We start from the raw sequence: 23794 nt of genomic DNA, 5'->3' as shown, positions 1-23794 counted from the left end.
AAAAACACATTAAACCAAGTGACCATTGAGTTTTTAAGCCTGTCACACATTTAAGTAATTACTCAAATCTTTTTTTACTTTCAATCCCACGTACACACCTCTGCACACCTTCACCAGTAAACTGGATGAAACGTCACGTGGCTTAAATACGCGCGTCACACTGTATGCTTTAGCAAAGATGGCCGATCGAGAGCTATCGCTAGATTACCGGAGTACGGGGGGAGGGACCGTATCTATGTTCCCCGGGTCCTATGTTCCCCGCTTTGTATGTGACCGGGGAACATAGGACCCTTTCTCTAACCCTAATCCTAACCCTACCCTTTTTTTTTAAAAAAAGGGTCCTATGTTCCCCTGTCACATACAAAGTGGACCTTTTTTTGGGAAAAACGGGGAACATAGGACCCGGGGGAACATAGGTACGACCCCCGGGGGGAAGAAGCCATACGTTATGAACGCTTTTTAACGCCCCGTTAGCAAGAAAAATGTCCCACAAAACCGAGAAAACATGAAGCTCTTCACAAAATAATTTAGATTTTGGTCTCTGTCCTTGGTTTCTAGTGAAATACAGAAAGAAAGCTGGGCTAGATTTATGTTAGCTAGTTTTTGTGTGTTGCTAGTATAGCTAGATAGCTAGATAGATAGATAGATAGATAGATAGATAGATAGATAGATAGATAGATAGATAGATAGATAGATAGATAGATAGATAGATAGATAGCTTGTGACCTAACTACCACGCTAACTAGCAAGATAGATAGATAGAAAGCTAACTAGCAAGATAGATAGATAAGTTGATAAATAGCTTGTAACCTAACTAGCACGCTAGATAGATAGATAGATAGATAGATAGATAGATAGATAGATAGATAGATAGATAGATAGATAGATAGATAGATAGATAGATAGATAGATAGATAGATAGATAGATAGATAGCTTGTAACCTAACTACCATGCTAACTACTAACTAGCAAGATAGATAGATAGAAAGCTAACTAGCCAGATAGATAGATAAGTTGATAAATAGCTTGTAACCTAACTAGCACGATAGATAGATAGATAGATAGATAGATAGATAGATAGATAGATAGATAGATAGATAGATAGATAGATAGATAGCAATGTCTTCTCTTAGCTTATGTTAAGCTAACATATGATAGATAGATAGATAGATAGATAGATAGATAGATAGATAGATAGATAGATAGATAGATAGATAGATAGATAGATAGATAGATAGATAGATTGTGACCTAACTACCACGCTAACCAGCCAGATAGATAGATAGAAAGCTAACTAGCAAGATAGATAGATAAGTTGATAAATAGCTTGTAACCTAACTAGCACGCTAACTAGCAAGATAGATAGATAGATAGATAGATAGATAGATAGATAGATAGATAGATAGATAGATAGATAGATAGATAGATAGATAGATAGATAGATAGATAGATAGATAGATAGATAGATAGATAGATCATTCAGAGGTCAAAGGTGTCAGTTCTGTTATTGTTTACCAAACAAAAACAAAAGTTGCTCTCTCTCGTGAGCGTTAAAGTTTCCACGTTAAAGTGTGTGAACACCCACTGGACTTTGGCTGAGATCGTTCTCTGATTACTCAGAATTGATCCTCTTACAAAAGAAAGTGTAATTACCTGCAGGCCACCGTCTCTGATTCCATCGCCTCTCCTCTCCGTTCCACCTCAGCGACCGTGTCCTTAAGCTGTGCAAACGTCCCACAGAGACCCTGGAGTAAATGATAATTAACTGCAGATACAATCCATTCATTTTAAGGAGGTGCGATCTTCTCCTCTCTTTGTTTTTCTCTTCTTCCTTTGCAGTCGCACAGAGAAAAGAAAGTTAGGGCAATCTGCCGTCTGATTAATTGGTGGTGTCTGCGACGCAGTTCATTTGCAATCCATTACGGCGTATTTGCTTTGTGTCAGAACGCAGCGCAAACACACTGCATCATCTCTGAGGTGGGGGGGGGGGGGTGGGGGGGGGAGACGCTGCCAAACCACAACTGCCTGCTGATAATGACGCTAAAGCTAATGCTAATGAAAACAATAATGCCTGTAAAGTGGATTTCTACTTTGTTTTTTAATTTTTTACTTTAACCCTCAGAACATTTAGGCTGCTTTTTTTAACCCTAACCCTAACCCTAACCCTAACCCTTTTTTTTAACTATATAAACATACCTGAACAAAAAACAGATTGAATTTATGACATTTGCAAATAAGTCAAAGTTCACTTTAGTTTTTTTATGAAGAAAAATCAAATAAAAAACGGTTTATATTGTGACTTTTGCACAATTATAAGATGTGACCTTTAACCCTCGAACACTATCGCTCAAATTCAAAACACCATCACTAACGCCGGGTGATTTTTACCCGAGATAATAAATTAATACCCCCAATAAAAAGTACTTCAAAAGTCATCAAAATATATCAAAACATGACAAAACATGACAAATTTGAGTAGTGTTATTTTAAACTGTGTCATGTCTAACAAAAATGAGAGAAAAGCCTCATGAGGTGACAAATCAACATCAATTCATGGTGTTCTAGGGTTAAACACACACCCCAGGATGTCCATATAAGGACATTTGTATTATTCCCACGGCAAATTTACCAGGGTTTGGTTTTTCAGACTGCATTTGACTGTTCACGTGTCTGTAATAGTTGTATAGACCAGTATTTCGACACACTTTCTAAGAAAGAAAGAATATCTGCGACTTCAGACTACAACCGGAACGCACCATAAGCGGAAAGCCCCAAGGCGACGGTAGCTCAGTGGGAGAGCGAGTCGTTGGTTTGATTCCCGGCTCTTCTAGTCCACATGCCGATGTGTCCTTGAGCAGCACACCGCGTTGCTCATCGGTGCACTGTATCAAAGTGTGATTGAATGAATGGCAAAACTGTTGTGTAAAGCATCTGTGAAAAGTGCTGTAGACCATTTACCTTTTAAGGGTTCCATAGTAGGATGAAGGCGCTGAGGGCGGATGAAGTGGTGATGAATGTTGCCGTTATTAGCGACACCGCATCGGTCCTGACGAACAGAGAGACAAACAAGTGAGACATGAGGAGGGAAGTGCCTTAGCTAACTGACTTAGCGCCTGCTGACAGATCCGCGACCGTCATTTCGAAGCCAATCGTCCTCAGACGGAGTCTGGGGCCTGAGCCGAGGAGGGGGCGGATCAGGCTGGAGGTTCCTGTCTCTGGCTGTGGGTCGAGGGCTGGAGGTCGAGTGTGAGGATGGAGGAGTGAGCTCAGAGAACATGAAGGTGATCCAGTCCAGATGGCTCAGGATGGTGTGTGTGTGTGTGTGTGTGTGTGTGTGTGTGTGTGTGTGTGTGTGTGTGTGTGTGTGTGTGTGTGTGTGTGTTCGTTCTTGTACTTGCGGCATACTGAGGACCAGTGAAGGTTTTTAACCAACAAAGTGAGGTCATTTTTACGGAGTGAGGACATTTTGGCCGGTCCCCACTTTGTTTTCATTGAAATCACTTCCTTAGGTTGTTATAACATGCTATACTCAATTTGTCAAAAAAAAAAATAATTAAAAAAAATAATACATTTTGGACGACATAGTACAGTATGATGTTTTGTCAAAGAAAATTTTGTCAAAGATTTTTTCAAATTTTGTACGACATAGTATTATATGACGGTTTTGTAAAATTTTGGACCAAAAATAACAACAACAAAAAAAAATCGAAAAAGTTTTCCAGCCCTTTTTGCTCTGGGGCTCCACCTGCAGACATGTTATGGTACTGCAACCAGTAGTTCTATGTAGTTGTCATTCATGAAGTAGATATTTGTGTGTGTGTGTGTGTGTGTGTGTGTGTGTGTGTGTGTGTGTGTGTGTGTGTGTGTGTGTTCGTTCTTGTACTTGCGGCATACTGAGGACCAGTGAGGGTTTTTAACCAACAAAGTGAGGTCATTTTTACGGAGTGAGGACATTTTGGCCGGTCCCCACTTTGTTTTCATTGAAATCACTTCCTTAGGTTTTTAATAACATGCTATACTCAATTTGTCAAAAAAAAAAAATACATTTTGGACGACATAGTACAGTATGATGTTTTGTCAAAAAAAAATTTGTCAAAGATTTTTTCAAATTTTGTACGACATAGTATTATATGACGGTTTTGTAAAATTTTGGACCAAAAATAACAACAACAACAAAAAAAAATCGAAAAAGTTTTCCAGCCCTTTTTGCTCTGGGGCTCCACCTGCAGACATGTTATGGTACTGCAACCAGTAGTTCTATGTAGTTGTCATTCATGAAGTAGATATTTGTGTGTGTGTGTGTGTGTGTGTGTGTGTGTGTGTGTGTGTGTGTGTGTGTGTGTTCGTTCTTGTACTTGCGGCATACTGAGGACCAGTGAAGGTTTTTAACCAACAAAGTGAGGTCATTTTTACGGAGTGAGGACATTTTGGCCAGTCCCCACTTTGTTTTCATTGAAATCACTTCCTTAGGTTGTTATAACATGCTATACTCAATTTGTCAAAAAAAAAAAAAAAAAATACATTTTGGACGACATAGTACAGTATGATGTTTTGTCAAAAAATTTTGTCACAAAATTTTGTCAAAAAATTTTGTCAAAGATTTTTTCAAATTTTGTACGACATAGTATTATATGACGGTTTTGTAAAATTTTGGACCAAAAATAACAACAACAACAAAAAAAAATCGAAAAAGTTTTCCAGCCCTTTTTGCTCTGGGGCTCCACCTGCAGACATGTTATGGTACTGCAACAAGTAGTTCTATGTAGTTGTCATTCATGAAGTAGATATTTGTGTGTGTGTGTGTGTGTGTGTGTGTGTGTGTGTGTGTGTGTGTGTGTGTGCATCTCATTAACCACAGGAAGTGAGGACATTCTGGCTGGCCCTCAGGTTGTGTCACACCTTAAAAGGACTGTTTATCGCTTAAAACATGGTTTTAGGGTTGGGGTTAGGCATATGTTATCTATATATATATAGTTATATATTTATGAGTGTCCTAACTAGGAAGGCTGCACAAGAATCTCTGTGTGTGTGTGTGTGTGTGTGTGCTTTTTAAATGCATATATGACGTCTTTAGATATCAAATGTCTTTGGCATTAGACGTCCAGCGCGATTGATTTGTTTTCTGTGCAACAGAGAGTCAGACAAAGCTGTAATTTCAGACAGACACCGTCTGAAATTACTCTATTGATTATGTTTTATAATTGAGGCGTCTTCGTTCAACGGCATCTCTGCCCTCGTCTGAGATTTAGTACGAGTCCGGAGACGGTGAAGTCGCCTCCCACTTGATCAAAAATTCCTCTGTACTCAATTTGACGGATCCACAAGGGATCAGACCGATGATCCGGAGGACGGAAAAAATATCGATTTGATTATCGGTATTATTTTGTCTTAGTGTCTGACTCACACACACACACAGTTGATGCTTCAAAGATACGACGCGATGACGAGATAACATCAGGTCGGGAGAGTCGGAGAAACCTAGCCGCTTGCTAGCTAGTTAGCTAGGTGCTTTCATAAATCGTCACTTAAATCTTCACATTAGTGTTCAAAGTTCAACGGTCCTTTGGATGTTTATCAAACCAACATATTCCAACACAATTCGACACTGTAACGCGCTTATTTGCGAAAATATATTACAACGAAAATGTTCCTCGGTAGATGTGGCCCACCAGCAGCCGGCTCGCTGAATTCGCAAAGCATCATGGGTAATTCCATCTTCCACTTCTTTTTAAGCCTGCATCAGAGCTCACTACATTTTGAGGGTTGATTATAAGGAGAAAATCACATTTCCCATTGCTCCACCCTATACGAGAACGCGCAAAATGTAGGGTTAGGGCAAAAATGTAGGGTTAGGGCAAAAATGTAGGGTTAGGGCAAAAATGTAGGGTTCGGGGAGGTATTGGGACAGGGCCTAAATCTATGTTACTATGAAGTATAAGTGAGAATAAATCTGCCGGTACTTGGTATAAACCCTTTGAGAACCACTTGTGCAGAGCGTCGTGATCGACTGGTATCGGTAACAACGACTCGCTCCAGGATCCATGTCATTTACACGGAAAAGGAAGACGACGTCCACTTCTTGGTTCTTTTTTTGGCGACCGCGTTAAAAGCGAAGAGCCAAGAATCTCGGTGGTCGCGAGGACGTCCGGGCTCAGATGGCGGCGTTTGCTTCCCTTCCAGAGCGAGTGTTCAGTGCAGAGACGACCAGGCTGGCAGACCCCACTGTCACAGCAAATGGTGCTGTTGGGAAAACAAACAGTTGTCATGAGACTGAGCGTGTCAGACGGGGGGAGGGGGGGAAAAATAAATAAATAAATAAAAACTGCCTCCACCCAACGCACAAGAGAAGATACAGAAGAGACAGAAGGTAAAGGATGACGTGGTCACAGATGAGGTTAAAAGGGTGGTCATGCCAAAACCACTGAGAACCAGCACAGATTAACAGACTCAGTTTATATAATCTCAGCCGGTTTAACTGCGTATGAGGAGGTTTTTGTTTGCTTTGTTGGCAACGATGAAACCTTTGGGTCGAACTTGACAATCTCCTGGCGACGCCAGAGGCGATGACGACGTCTGGCAGCTCTTTCGTTGACATCCGTCCTCACGGGAAAATGTAGTTTTGACGCCATTTCTAGAAAACCGTGACTGCTACGACGAGCACGTTTGTCGTTCCCCATACGTCGTTCGGACCTCTGGTTTGATTGGCTGTAGATCTGCCTCTTAAAACACACTCTTTTAACCGAAAACTGAAGTTTGTTTAGCGTTAGAAAGGGTCCATCCGACCTTCAGGGCTTCGTAAACAAGGTAATGACGCAGATACACACTAAACAACAGCGTTAATTGGAACTTCCGGTCTAGGTCCGCTTTAAAGCTCCCATAGAACGGAAGTTCCAATTAACGCTGTTTTTTAGTGTGTATCTGCGTCATTACCTTGTTTACAAAGCCCTGAAGGTTCTAAACAAACAGTTCAGCCACTGCTGAGAACGCTGTGTCAGCGAGATCTCTGACAAAAACCCGGTCCGGTTGCGTAAACAGCGGTTCTCCTGAACAGCAGATCCTCCTGCTCCGGGCACTAGTCCCGGGCACATCCGGTTGCATACATTGAGCCGCAGTAGAAGAATAACGTCCGTTGTGGAGGTGTTTCACGAGCGACAGTGTCTTCTGACTCTGGGTCAAAGGTCGTCAAATGGACTGCGGCGGGGAGTCGTGAAGAAGCTATTTTTAAACACTGTTGAAACAATGTTTTGATAATGAGTAGCAGTGCATCCACCGTTCCAGAGGGGGGAGCTGCGCTTCTGAGAGCGGGTGTGCTGATTATGTCACTTCCGGGTACTGGCCAATCACAACACAGTTGGGAAAGCTGAAGTTCTGTCTTCTGGGGGTGAGATTTCAGTCTGAAATATCCCGGCTGACGAGAGCTTCAGTGAGGAGAGATTTCTATCGGCTCGTTTACACCAACTTGGAGGTTTTTGAAGTTAATGTATGTAAGTCGACCTCCATAACTCACACATATGTGCCACAGGACCACTCTATGATAGCTTTATAGTCCAGGATGTGACTTGTGTTCGCGGATAAACATTAGCTTCCATTTTAGCAGAAGCTGAATTTCGACCTAAAGTTTAATTGATTTAGACGTCGGTTGTTCTGTCGCTCACAGCGTGATGGAGGGAGTCGGTCTCTCCGCCTGACGGATGACGATTTAATAGGCGCTCCTACTGGAAATGATGCAAACCCGGTGTCTGGCAAAGGCTGACACTCGATTATTCATGTCTGACGGCGGGGGGACGCGTACTGTGGTGCGACTCTTTTGCAAAAGCAAAAGCGCGAGCCGGGAAAAACTGCTGACGACCGGATGCTGCGGCTGAGGCCGGTTCTTCGGCGGCGGCGACGCTGTTTAATCCACGGATCAGCGCGGATCGAGGGGAATCGGCGAGAAAATGAAGTCTCTGCCGTTATCGTCGGGAAGAGGTGATGCTAAGTCCACCGAGGAGGAGGGTGATGTCATTTCCAGTCCAGTGTGTGCTGCTGCTTCCCTCTCCTCCCCCTTTAGGCCAGTGTGTGTGTGTGTGTGTGTGTGTGTGTGTGTGTGTGTGTGTGTTCACCTTCATGTGTGTGTTTCAGAGAGCAGAGGATGAATTTTTAATGAGCAGCAGCAGCAGCAGCAGCAGCATGGCTTCCCTCTGCCTTCTCAGATCACTTTCCAGGACATGGAGTCTCTCATGATCATAGCAGCAGGATGACACACACACACACACACACACACACACACACACACACCTGGAAACACACAGATGTCATACATGTGTTTTCCGTAATCTTTATTGTCATAGTGACAACCAAGTTAAAAGTGCAGGTTTCAATACATAACTACAAAGTTTGTTCAAATACAATCAGTGCAAAAAAAAGCGTCTCCGTGCCACAGCTGAGGGTTTTTAACCAACAAAGTGAGGTCGTTTTTCACGAAGTGAGGACATTTTCGGGCCGGTCCTCACTTTGTCTTCATTGAAATCACTTCCTGAGGTTGTAAACATGCTATACTCTGTTTTTAACCCTAAATTTTGGTACAAAAACCTGTTTTCCAGCCCTGGTGTTTCACACACTTTTTGCTCCACCTGCAGACATGTTACGGTACTGCACCCAGTAGCTCTTTATAGATGTCATTCATGAAGTAGATTAGTAGTAATTGTGTTGATTTACAAAGTGGAAACGCTGGTCCTGGCTTTGTCAGCACTTATACCCGGTCCTCAGTATGCAGCAAGTACAAGAATGTGTGTGTGTGTGTGTGTGTGTATGTGTGTGTGTCAGACTGATCATCATCCGTCATAATTGGGTTTGAATCACTCACACACACAGACACACAGAGACACTGCGGACGCGAAAAAAAAAGCGCTCATTAAAGCGATTCAATCCGATGACATTAAGTGTCGATCACGTGACCCGTCGTTGTCCCCGTCCCCCATTTTTCCTCCCTGCCGACGGACACGATATCAAACGTCCTCTTGGACTGTAGTTCTGCGTTGGTGACAGAGACACAAAGACGCGGCGGGCAGGACGTCAAAGAGGCGGTGACGAATGGACGAGGAGGAAACTGAGCGCGAGATGTTTGTCTTCTGTCAAAGGCCGTGACACACACACACACACGCACACGCACACACACACACACACAGGACATACCGAGCAGTATTTACATAGATGTAATGAAACGGTGGAAATGGATGAATCCATGCCCTCCATCCATCTGAGCCATCTTCCCCTCCCCCTCCTCCTCCCTCCTCCCTCCTCCTCCTCCCTCCTCCTCCTCCTCCCAGCATGCCGCGCTGCTCGCCGCTGCAGCAGGGCAAGAGATGACATGTGGACACTCAGTGAATTGCCAATCGCCACCGAGAGAGAGAGAGAGAGAGAGAGAGAGAGAGAGAGAGAGAGAGAGAGAGAGAGAGAGAGAGAGAGAGAGAGAGAGAGAGAGAGAAAGAGAGAGAGGGGAGGAGGTGGTTTGACGCATCCAGACTGCAACCATTGGCTTTTTTCTTCCTACATTAAAGATTAGAAAAAAAAAAAAAAAGAACTGCAGAGAAGCACTACACTGAATACTGGATGTACCACACACACACACACACACACACAGAGGTTTGTGCAGCTATTCTTCTCAGGACCTCTGCATTGACGGACCATTCATTTAAAAACCACCAGTTCCTCAGAAATGGGCTTGTGTCTCTTTAGGACCAGGTTTTGGTCTCCATGAGGACGACGACTGGTCCTGACAAAGACACTGACAGACACTCGCAGACGTTCATTCTAAACCCATAAAACCAGGTCTTAACCTCCAAAAAAAAAGCTGTGAGGACAAGACAAATAATGTCCTCATTGCCTATGTCTATGGTCCTCACAAAGACACACATACAAAGACACACACACACACACACACACAGGTTTGTGCAGCCATTCTTCTCAGGACTTCTACATTGACGTCCATTCATCTGGGCAGACCAAACAGAAGCTCAACCTTAACCAATAACCATCATTCAAACTTAACCATTTCCTCAGAAATGAGGTTCTGCCTCATTAGGACCAGGTTTTGGTCTCCTTCAGACGCTGACCCTAACCTTAACCATCACAACTAAACTAACTTTGACCTTAAAACCAAGTGTTAAAGCGGAACTAGACCGGAAGTTCCTATTATCGCTGTTTTTTTTGGTGTGTATCTGCGTCATTACCTTGTTTATGAAGCCCTGACGGTTCGTAACCAACAGTTCAGCCACTGCTGAGAACGTTGTGTTTTATTGTAATCTCGGGGCTCAACGAGATCACTGAAAATCCCGTAATAGTTACGTAAGCAGCGGTTCTCCTGAACAACCGATCGTCCTCCTCCGGGCGGTAGTCCGGGCACATCCGGTTACGTACATTGAACCGCAGAAGAAGAATAAAGTCCGTTGTGGAGGTGTTTCACGAGCAACAGACTCCGGTTTAAAGTCATAAAAGGGACTGAGGCGGGGAGTCGTGACGATGCTATTTTTAAACACTGTTAAAACAATGTTTTGATAATGAGGAGCAGTGCATCCGCCGTTCCAGAGGGGGGCGCTGCGCTTCTGAGAACAGATGTGGACAAACCCGCGTTGGACCCATAAGGACATGCTCAGCGTATCAGACGCCGTCACGACCACGTCCTGAAACGACCGTGTTTTAAATAAAGAGTTCATGTCGGTTTAATCAAACGCTCGCGGCTCAAATATCTGAAACAGATCAGGCCTGATGTGCAGGACGTGTGTCAGCGATCTCTGAAAAACACACAACACAAAGACATTTGAGATCGTTTCAGCTGCTGAAATATCAGCAAGGAAGGGGCCTCAGGGGCCTCAGGGGCCCAAAGAGCTCAGAAACACCTCAGGGGCCCAAAGAGCTCAGGGGCCCAAAGAGCTCAGAAACACCTCAGGGGCCCAAAGAGCTCAGAAACACCTCAGGGGCCCAAAGACCTCAGGGGTTCAAAGACCTCAGGGGCCCAAAGAGCTCAGAAAAACCTCAGGGGCCCAAAGAGCTCAGGGGCCCAAAGAGCTCAGAAACACCTCAGGGGCCCAAAGAGCTCAGAAACACCTCAGGGGCCCAAAGACCTCAGGGGTTCAAAGACCTCAGGGGCCCAAAGAGCTCAGAAAAACCTCAGGGGCCCAAAGAGCTCAGGGGCCCAAAGAGCTCAGAAACACCTCAGGGGCCCAAAGAGCTCAGAAACACCTCAGGGGCCCAAAGAGCTCAGAAACACCTCAGGGGCCCAAAGACCTCAGGGGTTCAAAGACCTCAGAGGCCCAAAGAGCTCAGAAAAACCTCAGGGGCCCAAAGAGCTCAGGGGCCCAAAGAGCTCAGAAACACCTCAGGGGCCCAAAGACCTCAGGGGCCCAAAGACCTCAGGGGCCTCAGGGGCCCAAAGACCTCAGGGGCCCAAAGACCTCAGGGGCCTCAGGGGCCCAAAGAGCTCAGAAACACCTCAGGGGCCCTGAAGACCAAGCCTCTGCTCTACTATACCGATATTTTCACAATTACGTTATTCATTCTGTAAGCGCTGAGGGGACGATTATCAGAAAGTTGATGATGTCGTGATGCTACAGGTCTGGAATAATGTCCATACTAGCTGTTTCCATACTGGTGAAAAGCACCAGGGGGCAGTATAAGGGTCAGATACATTCAGTCTGTCAAGCTCTGCCATATTGAGTTCTGAATTCTGACATTAAAAATTGAAAATTGGAATTACGAGATTAAAGTAAGAAAATTGGAATTCTGAGATTATATTCATAAAGTCGGAATTCTGAGATTATTGTTAGAAAATCGGAATTCTGTGATTAAGTGGAATTCTGAGATTAAAGTCAGAAAATTGGAATTCTGAGATTAAATTGGAATTCTGAGATTAAGTTGGAATTCTGAGATTAAAGTCAGAAAGTCCGAATTCTGAGATTATAGTCAGGAAAATTTAAATTTTGCAATTATTGTCAGAAAGTCGGAATTCTGTGATTAAGTTGGAATTCTGAGATTAAAGTCTGAAAGTCCGAATTCTGACTTTATTGCCAGAAAATTGAAATTCTGCGATTAAAATCAGAAAGTCGGAATTTTGAGATCATAGTCAGAAAGTTCGAATTCTGTGATTAATAATTCTGACTTTATTGTCAGAATGTTGGAATTCTGTGATTAAAATCAGTATGTCGTAATTAAAACTTCAGAATGATGGGTATGAGATATGGTGTTTACAGTAAATCAGCATGAGTCACCGCCCCCTCCTCCCTCCTCAGCTGCCTGACCTCCTCCCGTCATCCTCATCATCTCGTGTTGAACTGCACTCACCTCACGTCACCTTTTATCGGAAGCTGCTGCTGCTGCTGCTGCTGCTGCTGCTGCTGCTGCTGCTGCTGCTGCTGCTGCTGCTGCTGCTGCTGCTGCTGCTTATGCTGCTGCTGCGAGCTGCAGAGACGTTGTTATCTCTCCCTGAACGACCTTTTATCTCCAGGAGTTCTGCTGAGGTCAGCACTTCTCAGAGAAAAACACAGGACACTGACGCAAATATGTGTGGAGCGATTTAGGTGAAGCTGAACGAGTCTGTGGTCAGAGTTCAGATTAGCATTGCTGCAACAATACTCGTGCTAATTAGCATCAGTCAGAATTCTGAGATTATAGTAAGAAAATCTGAATTCTTAGATTAAAGTCAGAATTCTGAGATTATAGTCAGAAAGTCAGTATTCCTACATTAAAGTCATAAAGTTGGAATTCTGTGATTATAGTCAGTTTTCTTAGTGAAGTCAGAAAGTCAGAATTCCGAGATTAAATTCAGAATTCTGGGATTATTGTCAGAAAGTTAGAATTCTGAGATGATAGAAAATTTGAATTATTAGATTAAAGTCAGAAAATTGGGATTTTGAGATAAAAGTCAGAAAATTGGAATTCTGAGATTAAGTTGGAATTCTGAGATTAAAGTCAGAAAATTGGAATTCTGAGACTAAAGTCAGAAAATTGGAATTCTGAGATTATAGTGAGTTTTCTGAGATTATTGTCAGAAAGTTGGAATTCTGAGATTAAAGTCAGAAAATTGGAATTCTGAGTTTGAGAAATTGGAAATCTGAGATTAAAGTCGGAAAGTTGGAATTCTGAGATTAAGAAATTGGAATTCTGAGATTAAAGTCGTCATGTGACGTGAACCCAGAGTGAGTCATGATCTCTCACTCACACACACACACACACACACACACACACACACACACTTCTGCTGCTCTACAGTATAAATCTATCTGTTGTATTATTAATATTATAATTATTTATTTACGTTATAATAATAAACATCTGTGAGAGTTGTGTTACCCGACGTCGTCTCCGGGGACGACGACGCATCATAACGTAAAGCGGCGACTGTCACTATCAGGTGAAGAGATTTGGCTCCGGACGACGTGTCGATAAAACCTGATACACTGTTGGTGCAACTGTTGGCAGACGTCTGTGTGTGTGTGTGTGTGTGTGTGTGTGTGTGTGTGTGTGTGTGTGTGTCTACTATCTTTGTGAGGTCCAAAAGAAAAGGACTTTTCCATTACCACTCTCTACTAGGAGTATTAACAGTAAGAGTCAGTGTTACACTGTGGTGAAGCGGCTGCATCGACTGTCTTTGATTTGTGACCCCGCCCTCGACCCCGCCCCCCTCTCGTCTGACCGTGTCCCTGCTGTTATTAACGGCGTTTGGGAAAGCGGTTGATTTAAAAGGCTGTGTTTATAGGATCTTTTTTTTTTTTTTTTTAAAAGAAGGATTTACGACGCGCAGCGACCGTCTCGCTCTGCTCGCCCGGGCAGATTTTAGCGCCCGACGCTGTGAGCTCACTTCCTGGACGTGCGGCGTAAATCACCAGAGGGCAAAGGTCGACCGCCGGCCGGGATCAAATCGTTCACGGTGTCGTCGTGGTCAGTGAGCACAACCTACGTCTTCATTAAAGAGAAGTGAAGCGAGTGTGACGCTTCCACAGACTGTGGATTTAAAACCACAGACTGTGGATTTAATGGAAATAAACCCTACGTTCACGATCCAGCTGAATTGAAAGGCTGTTGAAATTGAAACAAGGTTTTTGCGAGTCATTAACACATTACATTTAAATGATTCAAATCTATTGTTAATCTTTATAAAACAAAAGATTTATTAAATAAAAATTTAATATCAAACTGTAGGGTTACGTAGGGTGCAAATCGCTAAAATGGCCGCCAAGATTCCAAAATGGCCGACTTCCTGTTGAGTTGAGGCCATGGTTACGGTCAACTTTTTTGTTCGTCTTGGTCTAGAACATCTTCTCACCAAGTTTCAGGCAATTCGGTGGAACTCAATATATGCCGAAGTTATAGGGCACTTCCTGGTTTGTGGCCAATGGTCGAAATTCGCCAAAACGCCGAAGGTCGTCGTGGCCACGCGGTTTTGAATCCGCAAAAACCTTTCGACAACTTCTCACCTTTTCAAATTTGCCGCATTTTTGTTCGGACAAGTTTGCTAGTTTACGTAGGGTGCAAATCGCCAAAATGGACGGCAAGATTCCAAAATGGCCGCCTTCCTGTTGAGTTGAGGCCATAGTTACGGTCAACTTTTTTGTCTGGCTTCGTCTTGAACATCTTACCACCAAGTTTCGGGAAATTCGGTGGAACTCAATGTATGCCGAAGTCATAGGGCACTTCCTGTTTTGTGGCCAATGGTTAACGTCGGGTCCAAATCACCAATATGGATGCCAAGATTCAAAATGAGCGACTTCCTTTTGAGTTGAGGCCATGGTTATGGTTGACTTTTTTGTCCGTCTTGGTCTAGAACATCTTCCGACCAAGTTTCGGGAAACTCGGTGGAACTCAATTTTGCCTTTGTTTTCACCTTAGGGGGCGCTGCTATAGAGCCCTTGAGCAACGCACCTGACCTCCATGCAAAGTTTGAAGAGTTTTTATGTACGTTAACGCCCTAAAAAAATGAGCGTACATCCACGGATATACAGTTATAATAATCTGAAGGATAACAGTAAGGCACAGGAACGCCCCCCCTGAACTCTGGTAGAAGACCTGAGCTTCGAGGAGTCAAAAGACCGAACCAAGTGGGCAAATGAGGAGTTCTATGTTTCTGAGAACTTAGTTTGACTTTTCAGAAAACACCCACCTACACTGGGACTGGGTCTCTGAGTATAAATAAAGAACACAGTGGAGGTTTCTTCTCCACGTGGTCTCAGGAGGACGTCTGCAGACAGAAGGTCAGATTTGTCGGGATGAAGCGCTCGGAGCCGAGTGTCGGTTATTCTGACTCATCTGTGGGTTTTTTAACACTTAACCAATAGTTTCTGATCTTTTTTAACAAAAACAAACAAAAAAACACTAGGAATCCTGGGAAATTATTATTCTGGGCCATAATAAAGACTTGGACAGACAACCTAAACAGGGCACTGGTTCTACTTTTTCGCCCCACACCAAACCCCATAGAGAAAATCAGTGATTTTAGCTGGTGGATGGCACAGCAACTGCTGGTCCACTGCTGCCTCGTGTGGTCACTTTGTGTCACTGACATCAATCTGAAACAAAGGATTTCAAACGCTGACGTGACAAAAAAAAAAACACATTAGAACTTGGACGGAGGCAGCAGTGGATCGACGACTCCTGTGTGCGGTGACGTTAAAGCGATGATTTTCTCGATGGGTTTTTGGTGTAGGGAGAGCGAGCGGTTTACAAACTTCAGCTTTTGGTGTCCGACAGTCGAGTTAAAGCTACCATCCTTTTGTTTAACGGGTCCAGTCGAGCTATAGATTCCGCCTTCCGTCGCTTTTACGTCCGTAAACGTCTTGGATGAATGACTGGAGGATATGAAGTGCTCGCCTCCGGGGGGCGGAGTTTGGGGGCGTGAACCCCGCAGACCTCATTCAATGTCCGCTGGGAAATTTCAGATTTGTTTTTTGCTTTTGTTTTTTTGACGCCTCCCGAAAATTACAGTCCTGTCCCGTAAAAATATTCCACTTCGCTATGAAAGAGTTGAGCTCAAAGACGGCGGCGCGTCTGTCGCGTCGCCGGGTCTTAAAGTCGTCAACGCCGCAGCCGCCACAACCGCCGCGTGTGTGTGTGTGTGTGTGTGTGTGTGTGTGTGTGTGTGTGTGTGTGTGTGTGTGTGTGAGGCCTCCCTGCCTTGGCGAGGTCATTACCAAGATGAATACAGTGATTATAAGGATGAATAAGGTGTGATTATGAAGATGAATAAGGCGATTAGGGCCGTCGCCGCCGCCGTTCGGGGCCGACTCTTCGTACGCACAGACGACGACGTGTCAGCGCTGAACACGCGTGTGAACACATTACCTTATTTCATCCACAGTGTGTGTGTGTGTGTGTGTGTGTGTGTGTGTGTGTGTGTGTGTGTGTGTGTGTGTGTGTGCGCCGCAGTGCAGTGCCGTCACGCCACAGGAGACGTTTGTGTTCATTTATTTACAGTGGCTTATTCGCCGTCTATGCCCCGCCCCCTTCCCCCCGGCCCCTCTCCTCTCTAGAACTAGCATAGTTATTTTATTAAAGACTCACGTACGTTTTTTTCCGTATTCTCCCGTCTGCCGACAGGAAACAGGAACTCCACTCGACGGGATTTTTAAACGCACGCGGGTTAGGGTTCCGCGAACGCCACCGTCAACATGCTCCACCTCTTTATCCTCAACACTTACGCTCCGCCCCGCCCTTCCTTTTGTTTTCAATAGTGCTAACGTTAACGCACATTAACGCATGACGCCGTTTCCACGACGACTGACCGGAAAAAGACGTGCGCGACGTCATGTTTACGCGCCGCGACACCGGAGTCCAGGCACCGTTTACCTCCGTTAGCTGCGTTAGCTCCCTTAGCGCCATTAGCGCGCCTACAGTGGAACCGGAACCTGTTTGTTAAAGGAAAAGAGCAGCAGCGCTACAAATAACCAGCGTACCTGTGTACTGCGTATGTGTCCCTCTGTTTTTTTAAAGTTTAGCGTTACTTTACAGACTCATTTGAACAAATCGGGAGTCACGTAAACATGACGTCGCGAGCGTCTTTTACCGGTCAGTCGTCGTGGAAACGCGGCATGTGTTAATATGCGTTAACGTTGACGCCGTTAACGCCGCTAACCACTGTTAACGCATTAACGTGACTAGCATTAGTTTTCAATAGAGCTACGTCCACGTTTAAGTTCACGTCCATGTTCACGTTCACGTCCACGTCCACGTGCACGTTCGTCACTTCAACGGTGAGCAACCGCTTTTTTTCATGCGTGATTTTCAATTGTCGCCATTCAAAAAAGACGCTCCGATGTTTACTCGTGATGAACGTCAAAAATAACGACATCGCTGCCTCGATCTCAAAGCCGGTACCTTCCGCTAACAAACAGCAGGGGGCAGTGGAGACAATCTCGCCACATCACGATAATCTTGCGTCACGATGACTTTGAAGATTAAATTAAATTGGAGTAAAAATCTTCTTCTGTGGACCTGCTTCTCCGGTTATCTCCAGGTCAAAGGTCAAAGGTCAGGGCTGCAGGTCCAGTTGAACGTAAACATGTCGTAATGATAATAATAATAATAATAATAATAATAATAATAATAATAATAATACCACTCCCGTCTTACGTCACGTCTAAAGCGAAGCTGCTGTGTCATCCCGAGGTTAACGACACCTCACCGGTCTCCGTCCTCAGCGGAGCCACAGTCAGCCGTAACCACGGCAACCGGAAGCGAGCGGTTCCGAGGTCCACATGGCAACAGCAGCCGCAGGGACTGAGGAGGAGGAGGAGGAGGAGGAGGATGTTGACGCACTCCAGGTTGAGCCTGGAAAACTTTTAGAAAAGTGCCGCCCACTGACGAATCAGACGGCGGCTCTGAATCTCTGTCTCGCTTTTACAAGTGCACCTCCCACTCAGATGAGAGTGACCCCTCCTCCTCCTCTTCCTCCTCCTCTCTCCACTGCACCTCCTCCATGTTTGTGTCTCATCAAACCTCTCGTCTGATCACGGTGATGTTGCTGCTGGTGGAGATGTTTCATGTGTGGGTGGAACCTGACCTGGATTTCTCTCTCCACTGTGTGGACAGAAGTATTGGGACGCCTGACCATCGTCGTTGTTGTTGTTGTTATTATTATTATTATTATAACAGCTTTAGCTATAAGAGCTATAGCTAAGCTAAGACGTCCACGTGATGTAAATATCATCAACGAACCGCCATGTTGGCAGGCAAACATACGGGAGTTCACCGTCTCTTTAAACCCAACAAACACGACCGTTCAATAGTTTGGGCTCACCGATACAACTCGTTTGTGTTTTCCATTAAAAGTCAGACTTTAATTCATCAAAAGAGTTGCAAAAATGAACAGAAAATATAGTCAAGACATTGACAAGATTAGAAATAATCGTCAAAGAACCAGCAAAACATCATCGCACAAGGGTTTTCTAATCATCCAATAGTCTTCTAACGCCATTAGCAAACACTGGAAATGTGCCTCTATACACCTATGTACATATTCCATTAAAAACCTGACGTTTGCAGCTAGAATAGTCGTTTACCACATTAACAAAGTATAGAGTGTGTTTATGATTCATTTAATGTTATATTCATTGGGGAAAAAGGTGCTTTTCCTAGGTATTGGGACATGACACCAACAGAGACTTTAATAACGCATTCAAATCCATATGAAAGGACTTTAAAATGGACTTGGTCCCACTTTTGCAGCTATAAAAGATTCTACACTTCTTCTTGGAAGACTTTCGTCATGATTTTAAAGTGTTTCCATGCAAATTTGTGTCCATTCACTCTGTAGATTGTTGGCTCACAGTCTTTGTTCCAGTTCGTCCCAAAGGTGCTGGGATGGGGTTGAGGTTTGGACAAACACCTTTGTCCATATAATGTATTTTATAATTATCTGTCTTCGCCGCCGCGCCGGTGCAGCGTCGCGTTACGCGTCCGTCGGCCCACAAACCACCAAGTCTAAAATATCGACCGCTTTTTCGTTGACTTTCTAAGGACACCGGCGTGATTTTGACGTCGTTTGGATAAGAAACGTAAGCGTTCTCGGTATAAATGCGATAAATAGATCAGGGGAAAAAAGCAGCTTCCCAGGCTCATATTGAGCATGTGCTGCTCGTGTGAAACAGTGAACACAGGACAGGTGTTTTCTCCGTTAGCGCCGAGCGCTTTGACCCACCTCACAGAACGAGCCTCTGCTAACACCTCCGCTAACACTCCCGGGTCCTGTGCTCCGGTCCACGTGGTCTCTGATCCGGTCTCTGAAATGAAAGTGTCGTCATAAACCAGTTAGCGGCCTGCTGAGTTTACACGTTCTTACAAGAGAAGGAGTGCTTAAAGGTGAAGTAAGTAGTTTATAGTGACATCTAGAGGAGAGGCTGAAATTTACAACAAAGAACTGCTCCTCTGCTCAACCCCTCCCTTCCCTGAGTGATACGGTGTCCTCAGCCGGTCAAATGTCGTCCTCGTCGTCTTTCTCCGTATCAGCAGATAAGGTTCGTGAGGCGAGGGAGAGGGTGGAGCTACCGCGGAGAGAGTGGAGGCGGGACTTCCGCTACAAGTAAAGCAACGTTGATTTGTTCTCTCGCGTTTGTCCTTACAGGCTCCCGTAGAAACATGGCGTCTCGCTGCTAACAGTGGCTATGCAACAGCGGCCCGAGACCATGTTATTTTACATGACTTTTTGAAACACTACGAAAATGAAACAAAGAATATTATACAGCGACTAGACAATGCAGGAGCACATAATATGTATAAAAAAGTGGATTTTGGGTTATATAAACCCATAAATACTACACAGTGTCCCTTTAAACCAGGGGTTCTCAAAGTTTTGGTACCTGAGGGACAATTTAGGAACCCAACATTGGACTGAGGGCCGCCAAAGAAATAAAAAGGAGAAAAAAACAGAAATAAATCCCATTTGTAATCATTTTAATGACCAGATTGCAGTTCTACAGTTTAGCGTTAAGTAATACAAGCGTTAATATAATAACGCTTTATAATTTACTGGGTAATTACCCAGTATGTTGGCCATTGTTCTTACCTTCTAATTACAGGTTAATACCAAGTAACACATTTCTGTTACCATATATTTACTGGGTAAATAGCTAGTAATTGGGGGCTGTAGCTACCTGCTTATTACCAGCTTATAACACAATAATATACTAAAAGTCACCATATAGAAACCACGTAAATACCCAGTATTTTTGTTTACACTTATTGGTCTGTATCCAGTAATGTCCAATAAACATTTAACAAGCTTAGTAGCTGCTGGATTAAAACTATAATTCATTGCGGGCATGTTTCTGCGGGCCGCCATTGGCCCCCGGGCCGCACTTTGAGAACCAATGCTTTAAACCCACGGAGATCCACCAACATACACTACCGTTCAAAGGTTTGGGCTCACCTACACAATTTGTGTGTGCGTTTTCCATTGAAAGTCACACTTTTGTTCATCAAAAGAGTTGGAAGTGACCGCGCACGTCGTCAGTTTAACGGTGACATTGAGCCGGACTCACACAGAGGGAGGGAGGAGGATAAAGGGAGGGGGGGGGGGTCGAGCGCGCCGCTTCCTGAATGGACGGCGGCGACGGCGGTGTCGGCCAAATGGACCAGAGATTAAGATTACGAGGATCCCTGTGTACGAGCGCTGGAGCGACTCCAGGTCGCAGCAGCTGCACGGCTCTTGTTAAACCTGCCGCCTCCCGCTGCAGGGAGAGCTCCGACGCTCTGACGCTCTGACGCTCCGACGCTCTGACGCTCCGACGCTCTGACGCTGCTCTCTGTGGGAGACGTGGAGGCTCGCGCTCGCTGGAAACGCGACTGTACGACGGCCTCTCCGGCATATTTTCAGCTTTTTTTTTCCCTCAAACTGGTCACGTGGTGGAGGAGTGGAGGGAAGCACGGACTGCTGACCTTTGACCCCTGCCCTTCACCCTATGTCAGCTGGGATTGACCCCCGCGACCCTCATGAATGAATGAAAGAACGAACATTTGCACTTGAAAGAAAATCGACCTTTTTAGTAGGGGTGGGGGGGGGGGGAAATCGATTCACAGGAATTGTGATTCTAATCATCCACGATTCCGATTCATAAACTTCAAAACATTTTTTTTTGTTATTTGTGTACAGTTTATTTTTGTATCTTCTGGGAGAAAAAGCTAGCAGCTAGCATACGCTTTTATTTATGCAAGTTATTTTCTTGTACAGTAAGTAAGTTTTTACTTGTTTTGAATGAATATATGTTAACTTTTGTCTTAAGTTTGCCTTTGTGTGATCACATTATCACATTATCTTATACAAACTCTTATTGTTTTGATGCCATAATTTGCCTTAACACACTATGCATTGAATCAATTTTTTAATCGAGAATTGATTTTGAATCTAATCTTGAGCCTAAGAATCGGAATCGTATATATCGTGAGCCACCCAAAGATTCACATCCCTAGTTTTTAGCTCACGGGGGACACAGTCGCTGCAGGCCTCCGACCACACGAGGCAGCAGTGATCTTCTGTGCTGGAGCATGATGGCGTCAGTGTGGTGGTTACTGTCAGCTGATGTCTCTCTCTCTCTCTGTGTTTCCCTCTCCTAACAGGAACCTACAAAGGCATGTGTAAACAGATAGACCACTTTCCCGAGGACACGGATCATGCAGCGGATCCGTCCGAGTACTTCTTACGTGAGTATCTCCTCTTATTATTATTATTATTTTTGTGTCGCCTCCTCCCCTCGTCTCCTCTCTGGTGGCTAACAGCTCGTCTGTTTCCACAGACACAGTTACAGTGGCTTGTGTGTGAAACTGTAAACACAGACCCATTGATTTCTGCTCCGTTTTCCTTTGTGCGAGACGGAGACACCTGACGAACCCTGGCCTAAGGACCAATTCCAATTCCAATTCCTATCTTAACTGGCCCTCAAAACCAAGTGTTGAGGGTTATTTTGTCACTTAGAAATGGGACACCCCTTAAATGCAGATACGTCTTCAGACTGTAGGGGGCAGAATAACGCCAAAGCTGCGTCCAGTCTGTCAACTCCAAAAAAGAAGAAGAAGAAGAAGAACACATTTACGTCACGATTATTTATTACGATCCGTTTGTCAGTCAAGTTATTAGGTTGTCAGTTAGTTATAAGATGATACTCATACAAATATTCAGCTGACAGTTACCACACACCACGACTTATTGAAAAGTAAACCATAGCAAACCATCGCTTGTCCGCACCGGCCGACTATTGACAAAAGATCGTAAAATAAAAATAAATGTTACGCAACAATGACGTCAGTAATCCATAATATGGGCCTAAACTAAGATAATACAATGGTTTTCATCATTTTTATATCTCTATTAACAAAGAAAATAATTAATTTGTAGCGTACTCGTTTCGCTGCTTTCGACGCCATCTTTGTTATGTCAAAACACACAATGCATTCTGGGTAGGCCTTGCTCCCAATGGTGGTCTCGGAAAATCTCAATATTACAAAAAAAAAAAAAAATCAGCCACATCGGCTTCAGATGATGCTCGCGCAGATCGCGCGCTGCTGTTAGCATCGTTGACGCCGTGGTCTCGCGTGATTGGCCGCAGTCTTCAAACCTGCGATTGTTTATGCTGCTGGGACAGCGTAGCTGATGCCGTTTCAATGGTCACTGTGCAACGGATTCAAGACAGCGGCGTTGCCATGGTTACAACACTGCTCCACTTATATATACGGGAAATATACGGGATATAAATAATGGTAAATAATAAATGCCTGAGTGTAGCACCATTAACAGAAAGCTTAACGATATCTTAACGTCTTTTTTTTTTTTTAAATACCGTAAGCTGAAGTTTGTAAACCGCTCACTCTCCCACACCAAAGTCCAGGTGCTCTACTGCTCATTAACGCATTACACGTTACCAGACGTCTGCAGCTAGAATAGTCGTTTACCACATTAACAATGTATAGAGTGTGTTTATGATTCATTTAATGTTAGATTACGTAGCGAACGGTAGTGTTTCGGCAATCTGATTTCTCTTCAGAGCTCCCCCTACAGTTGTGGAGTACATATTTTTATAAACATCCATCCCGAGGTTCTACCGTAACGCCGCGTATACGGGCGCAACAATCTATTTCTGTGCTTTCGTCCAGCTAATCACAGGTCAGGTGGAACGTCCTGGTCGCCAGGCAGCGGCTACGCTCTGACCAACACACCAGTGTGTGTGTGTGTGTGTGTGTGTGTGTGTGTGTGTGTGTGTGTGTGTGTGTGTGTGTGTGTGTGTGTTATCCCAGCGGTTTACCAATTAGGACACTGACATCCATAAATATTTCAGCCTCTTTCTTAAATAGGTCAGGCTTCTCGAGGAGTCGCCGTCTCTCGCTGTCGTCGCCCTCACATCGGTGATGTATCGCGTCAGTCGTACCAACCGTGAGTCACACACACGATGAGGCCGTTTAAACGGGGTGGGAGTGGCCTTTTTTACGGTCTATACGCCCGTTTAAGTGTTTGATTTCGTAAAAAAACAGTCGTAACTCACGGTGGAAACTGAAGCGCGTGAAGCGCTCACTCTGCCCACACCAAACCTCATGGAGAAAACAGGGATTTTAACGTCACGGCGCACAGACGTCGTTTATCCACTGCTGCTGTTAAAAAGTTATTAACGTCTTATTTTGTCACTTCTGTTTCACCCACTTCTTTGGTGTGGGAGAGTGAGTGGTTTACAAACTTCAGTTTAAAGTCAGAAAAGAAAGAACAAAATAAAAGGGACAGACATGTAGCTGCTAGCTAGTTAGCTAGCTGCTTTCATAAATCGTCAGTTATTTTCTGACATTAGTG

General features: G+C 44.4%; 1 protein-coding gene across 1 annotated transcript in view; it reads left to right on the top strand.

Annotated features, from left to right (window-relative positions):
- cacng2a (calcium channel, voltage-dependent, gamma subunit 2a) overlaps positions 1-23794 on the top strand; it is a gene marked incomplete at both ends in the record, with an annotated part of 40603 nt that overhangs the window by 9171 nt on the left and 7638 nt on the right. Inside the window, one exon of the mRNA XM_083896965.1 lies at positions 21580-21663. Within this exon, the coding sequence (XP_083753091.1) occupies positions 21580-21663 (84 nt within the window). The remainder of the gene's footprint in view (positions 1-21579; positions 21664-23794) is intronic.

Source organism: Microchirus variegatus, assembly GCF_963457635.1.
Source record: "Microchirus variegatus genome assembly, chromosome: 10".
Taxonomy (NCBI): Eukaryota; Metazoa; Chordata; class Actinopteri; order Pleuronectiformes; family Soleidae; genus Microchirus; species Microchirus variegatus.
The sequence above is the reverse complement of the archived record's forward strand: the minus strand, read 5'-3'. Positions and strand labels throughout refer to the sequence as shown.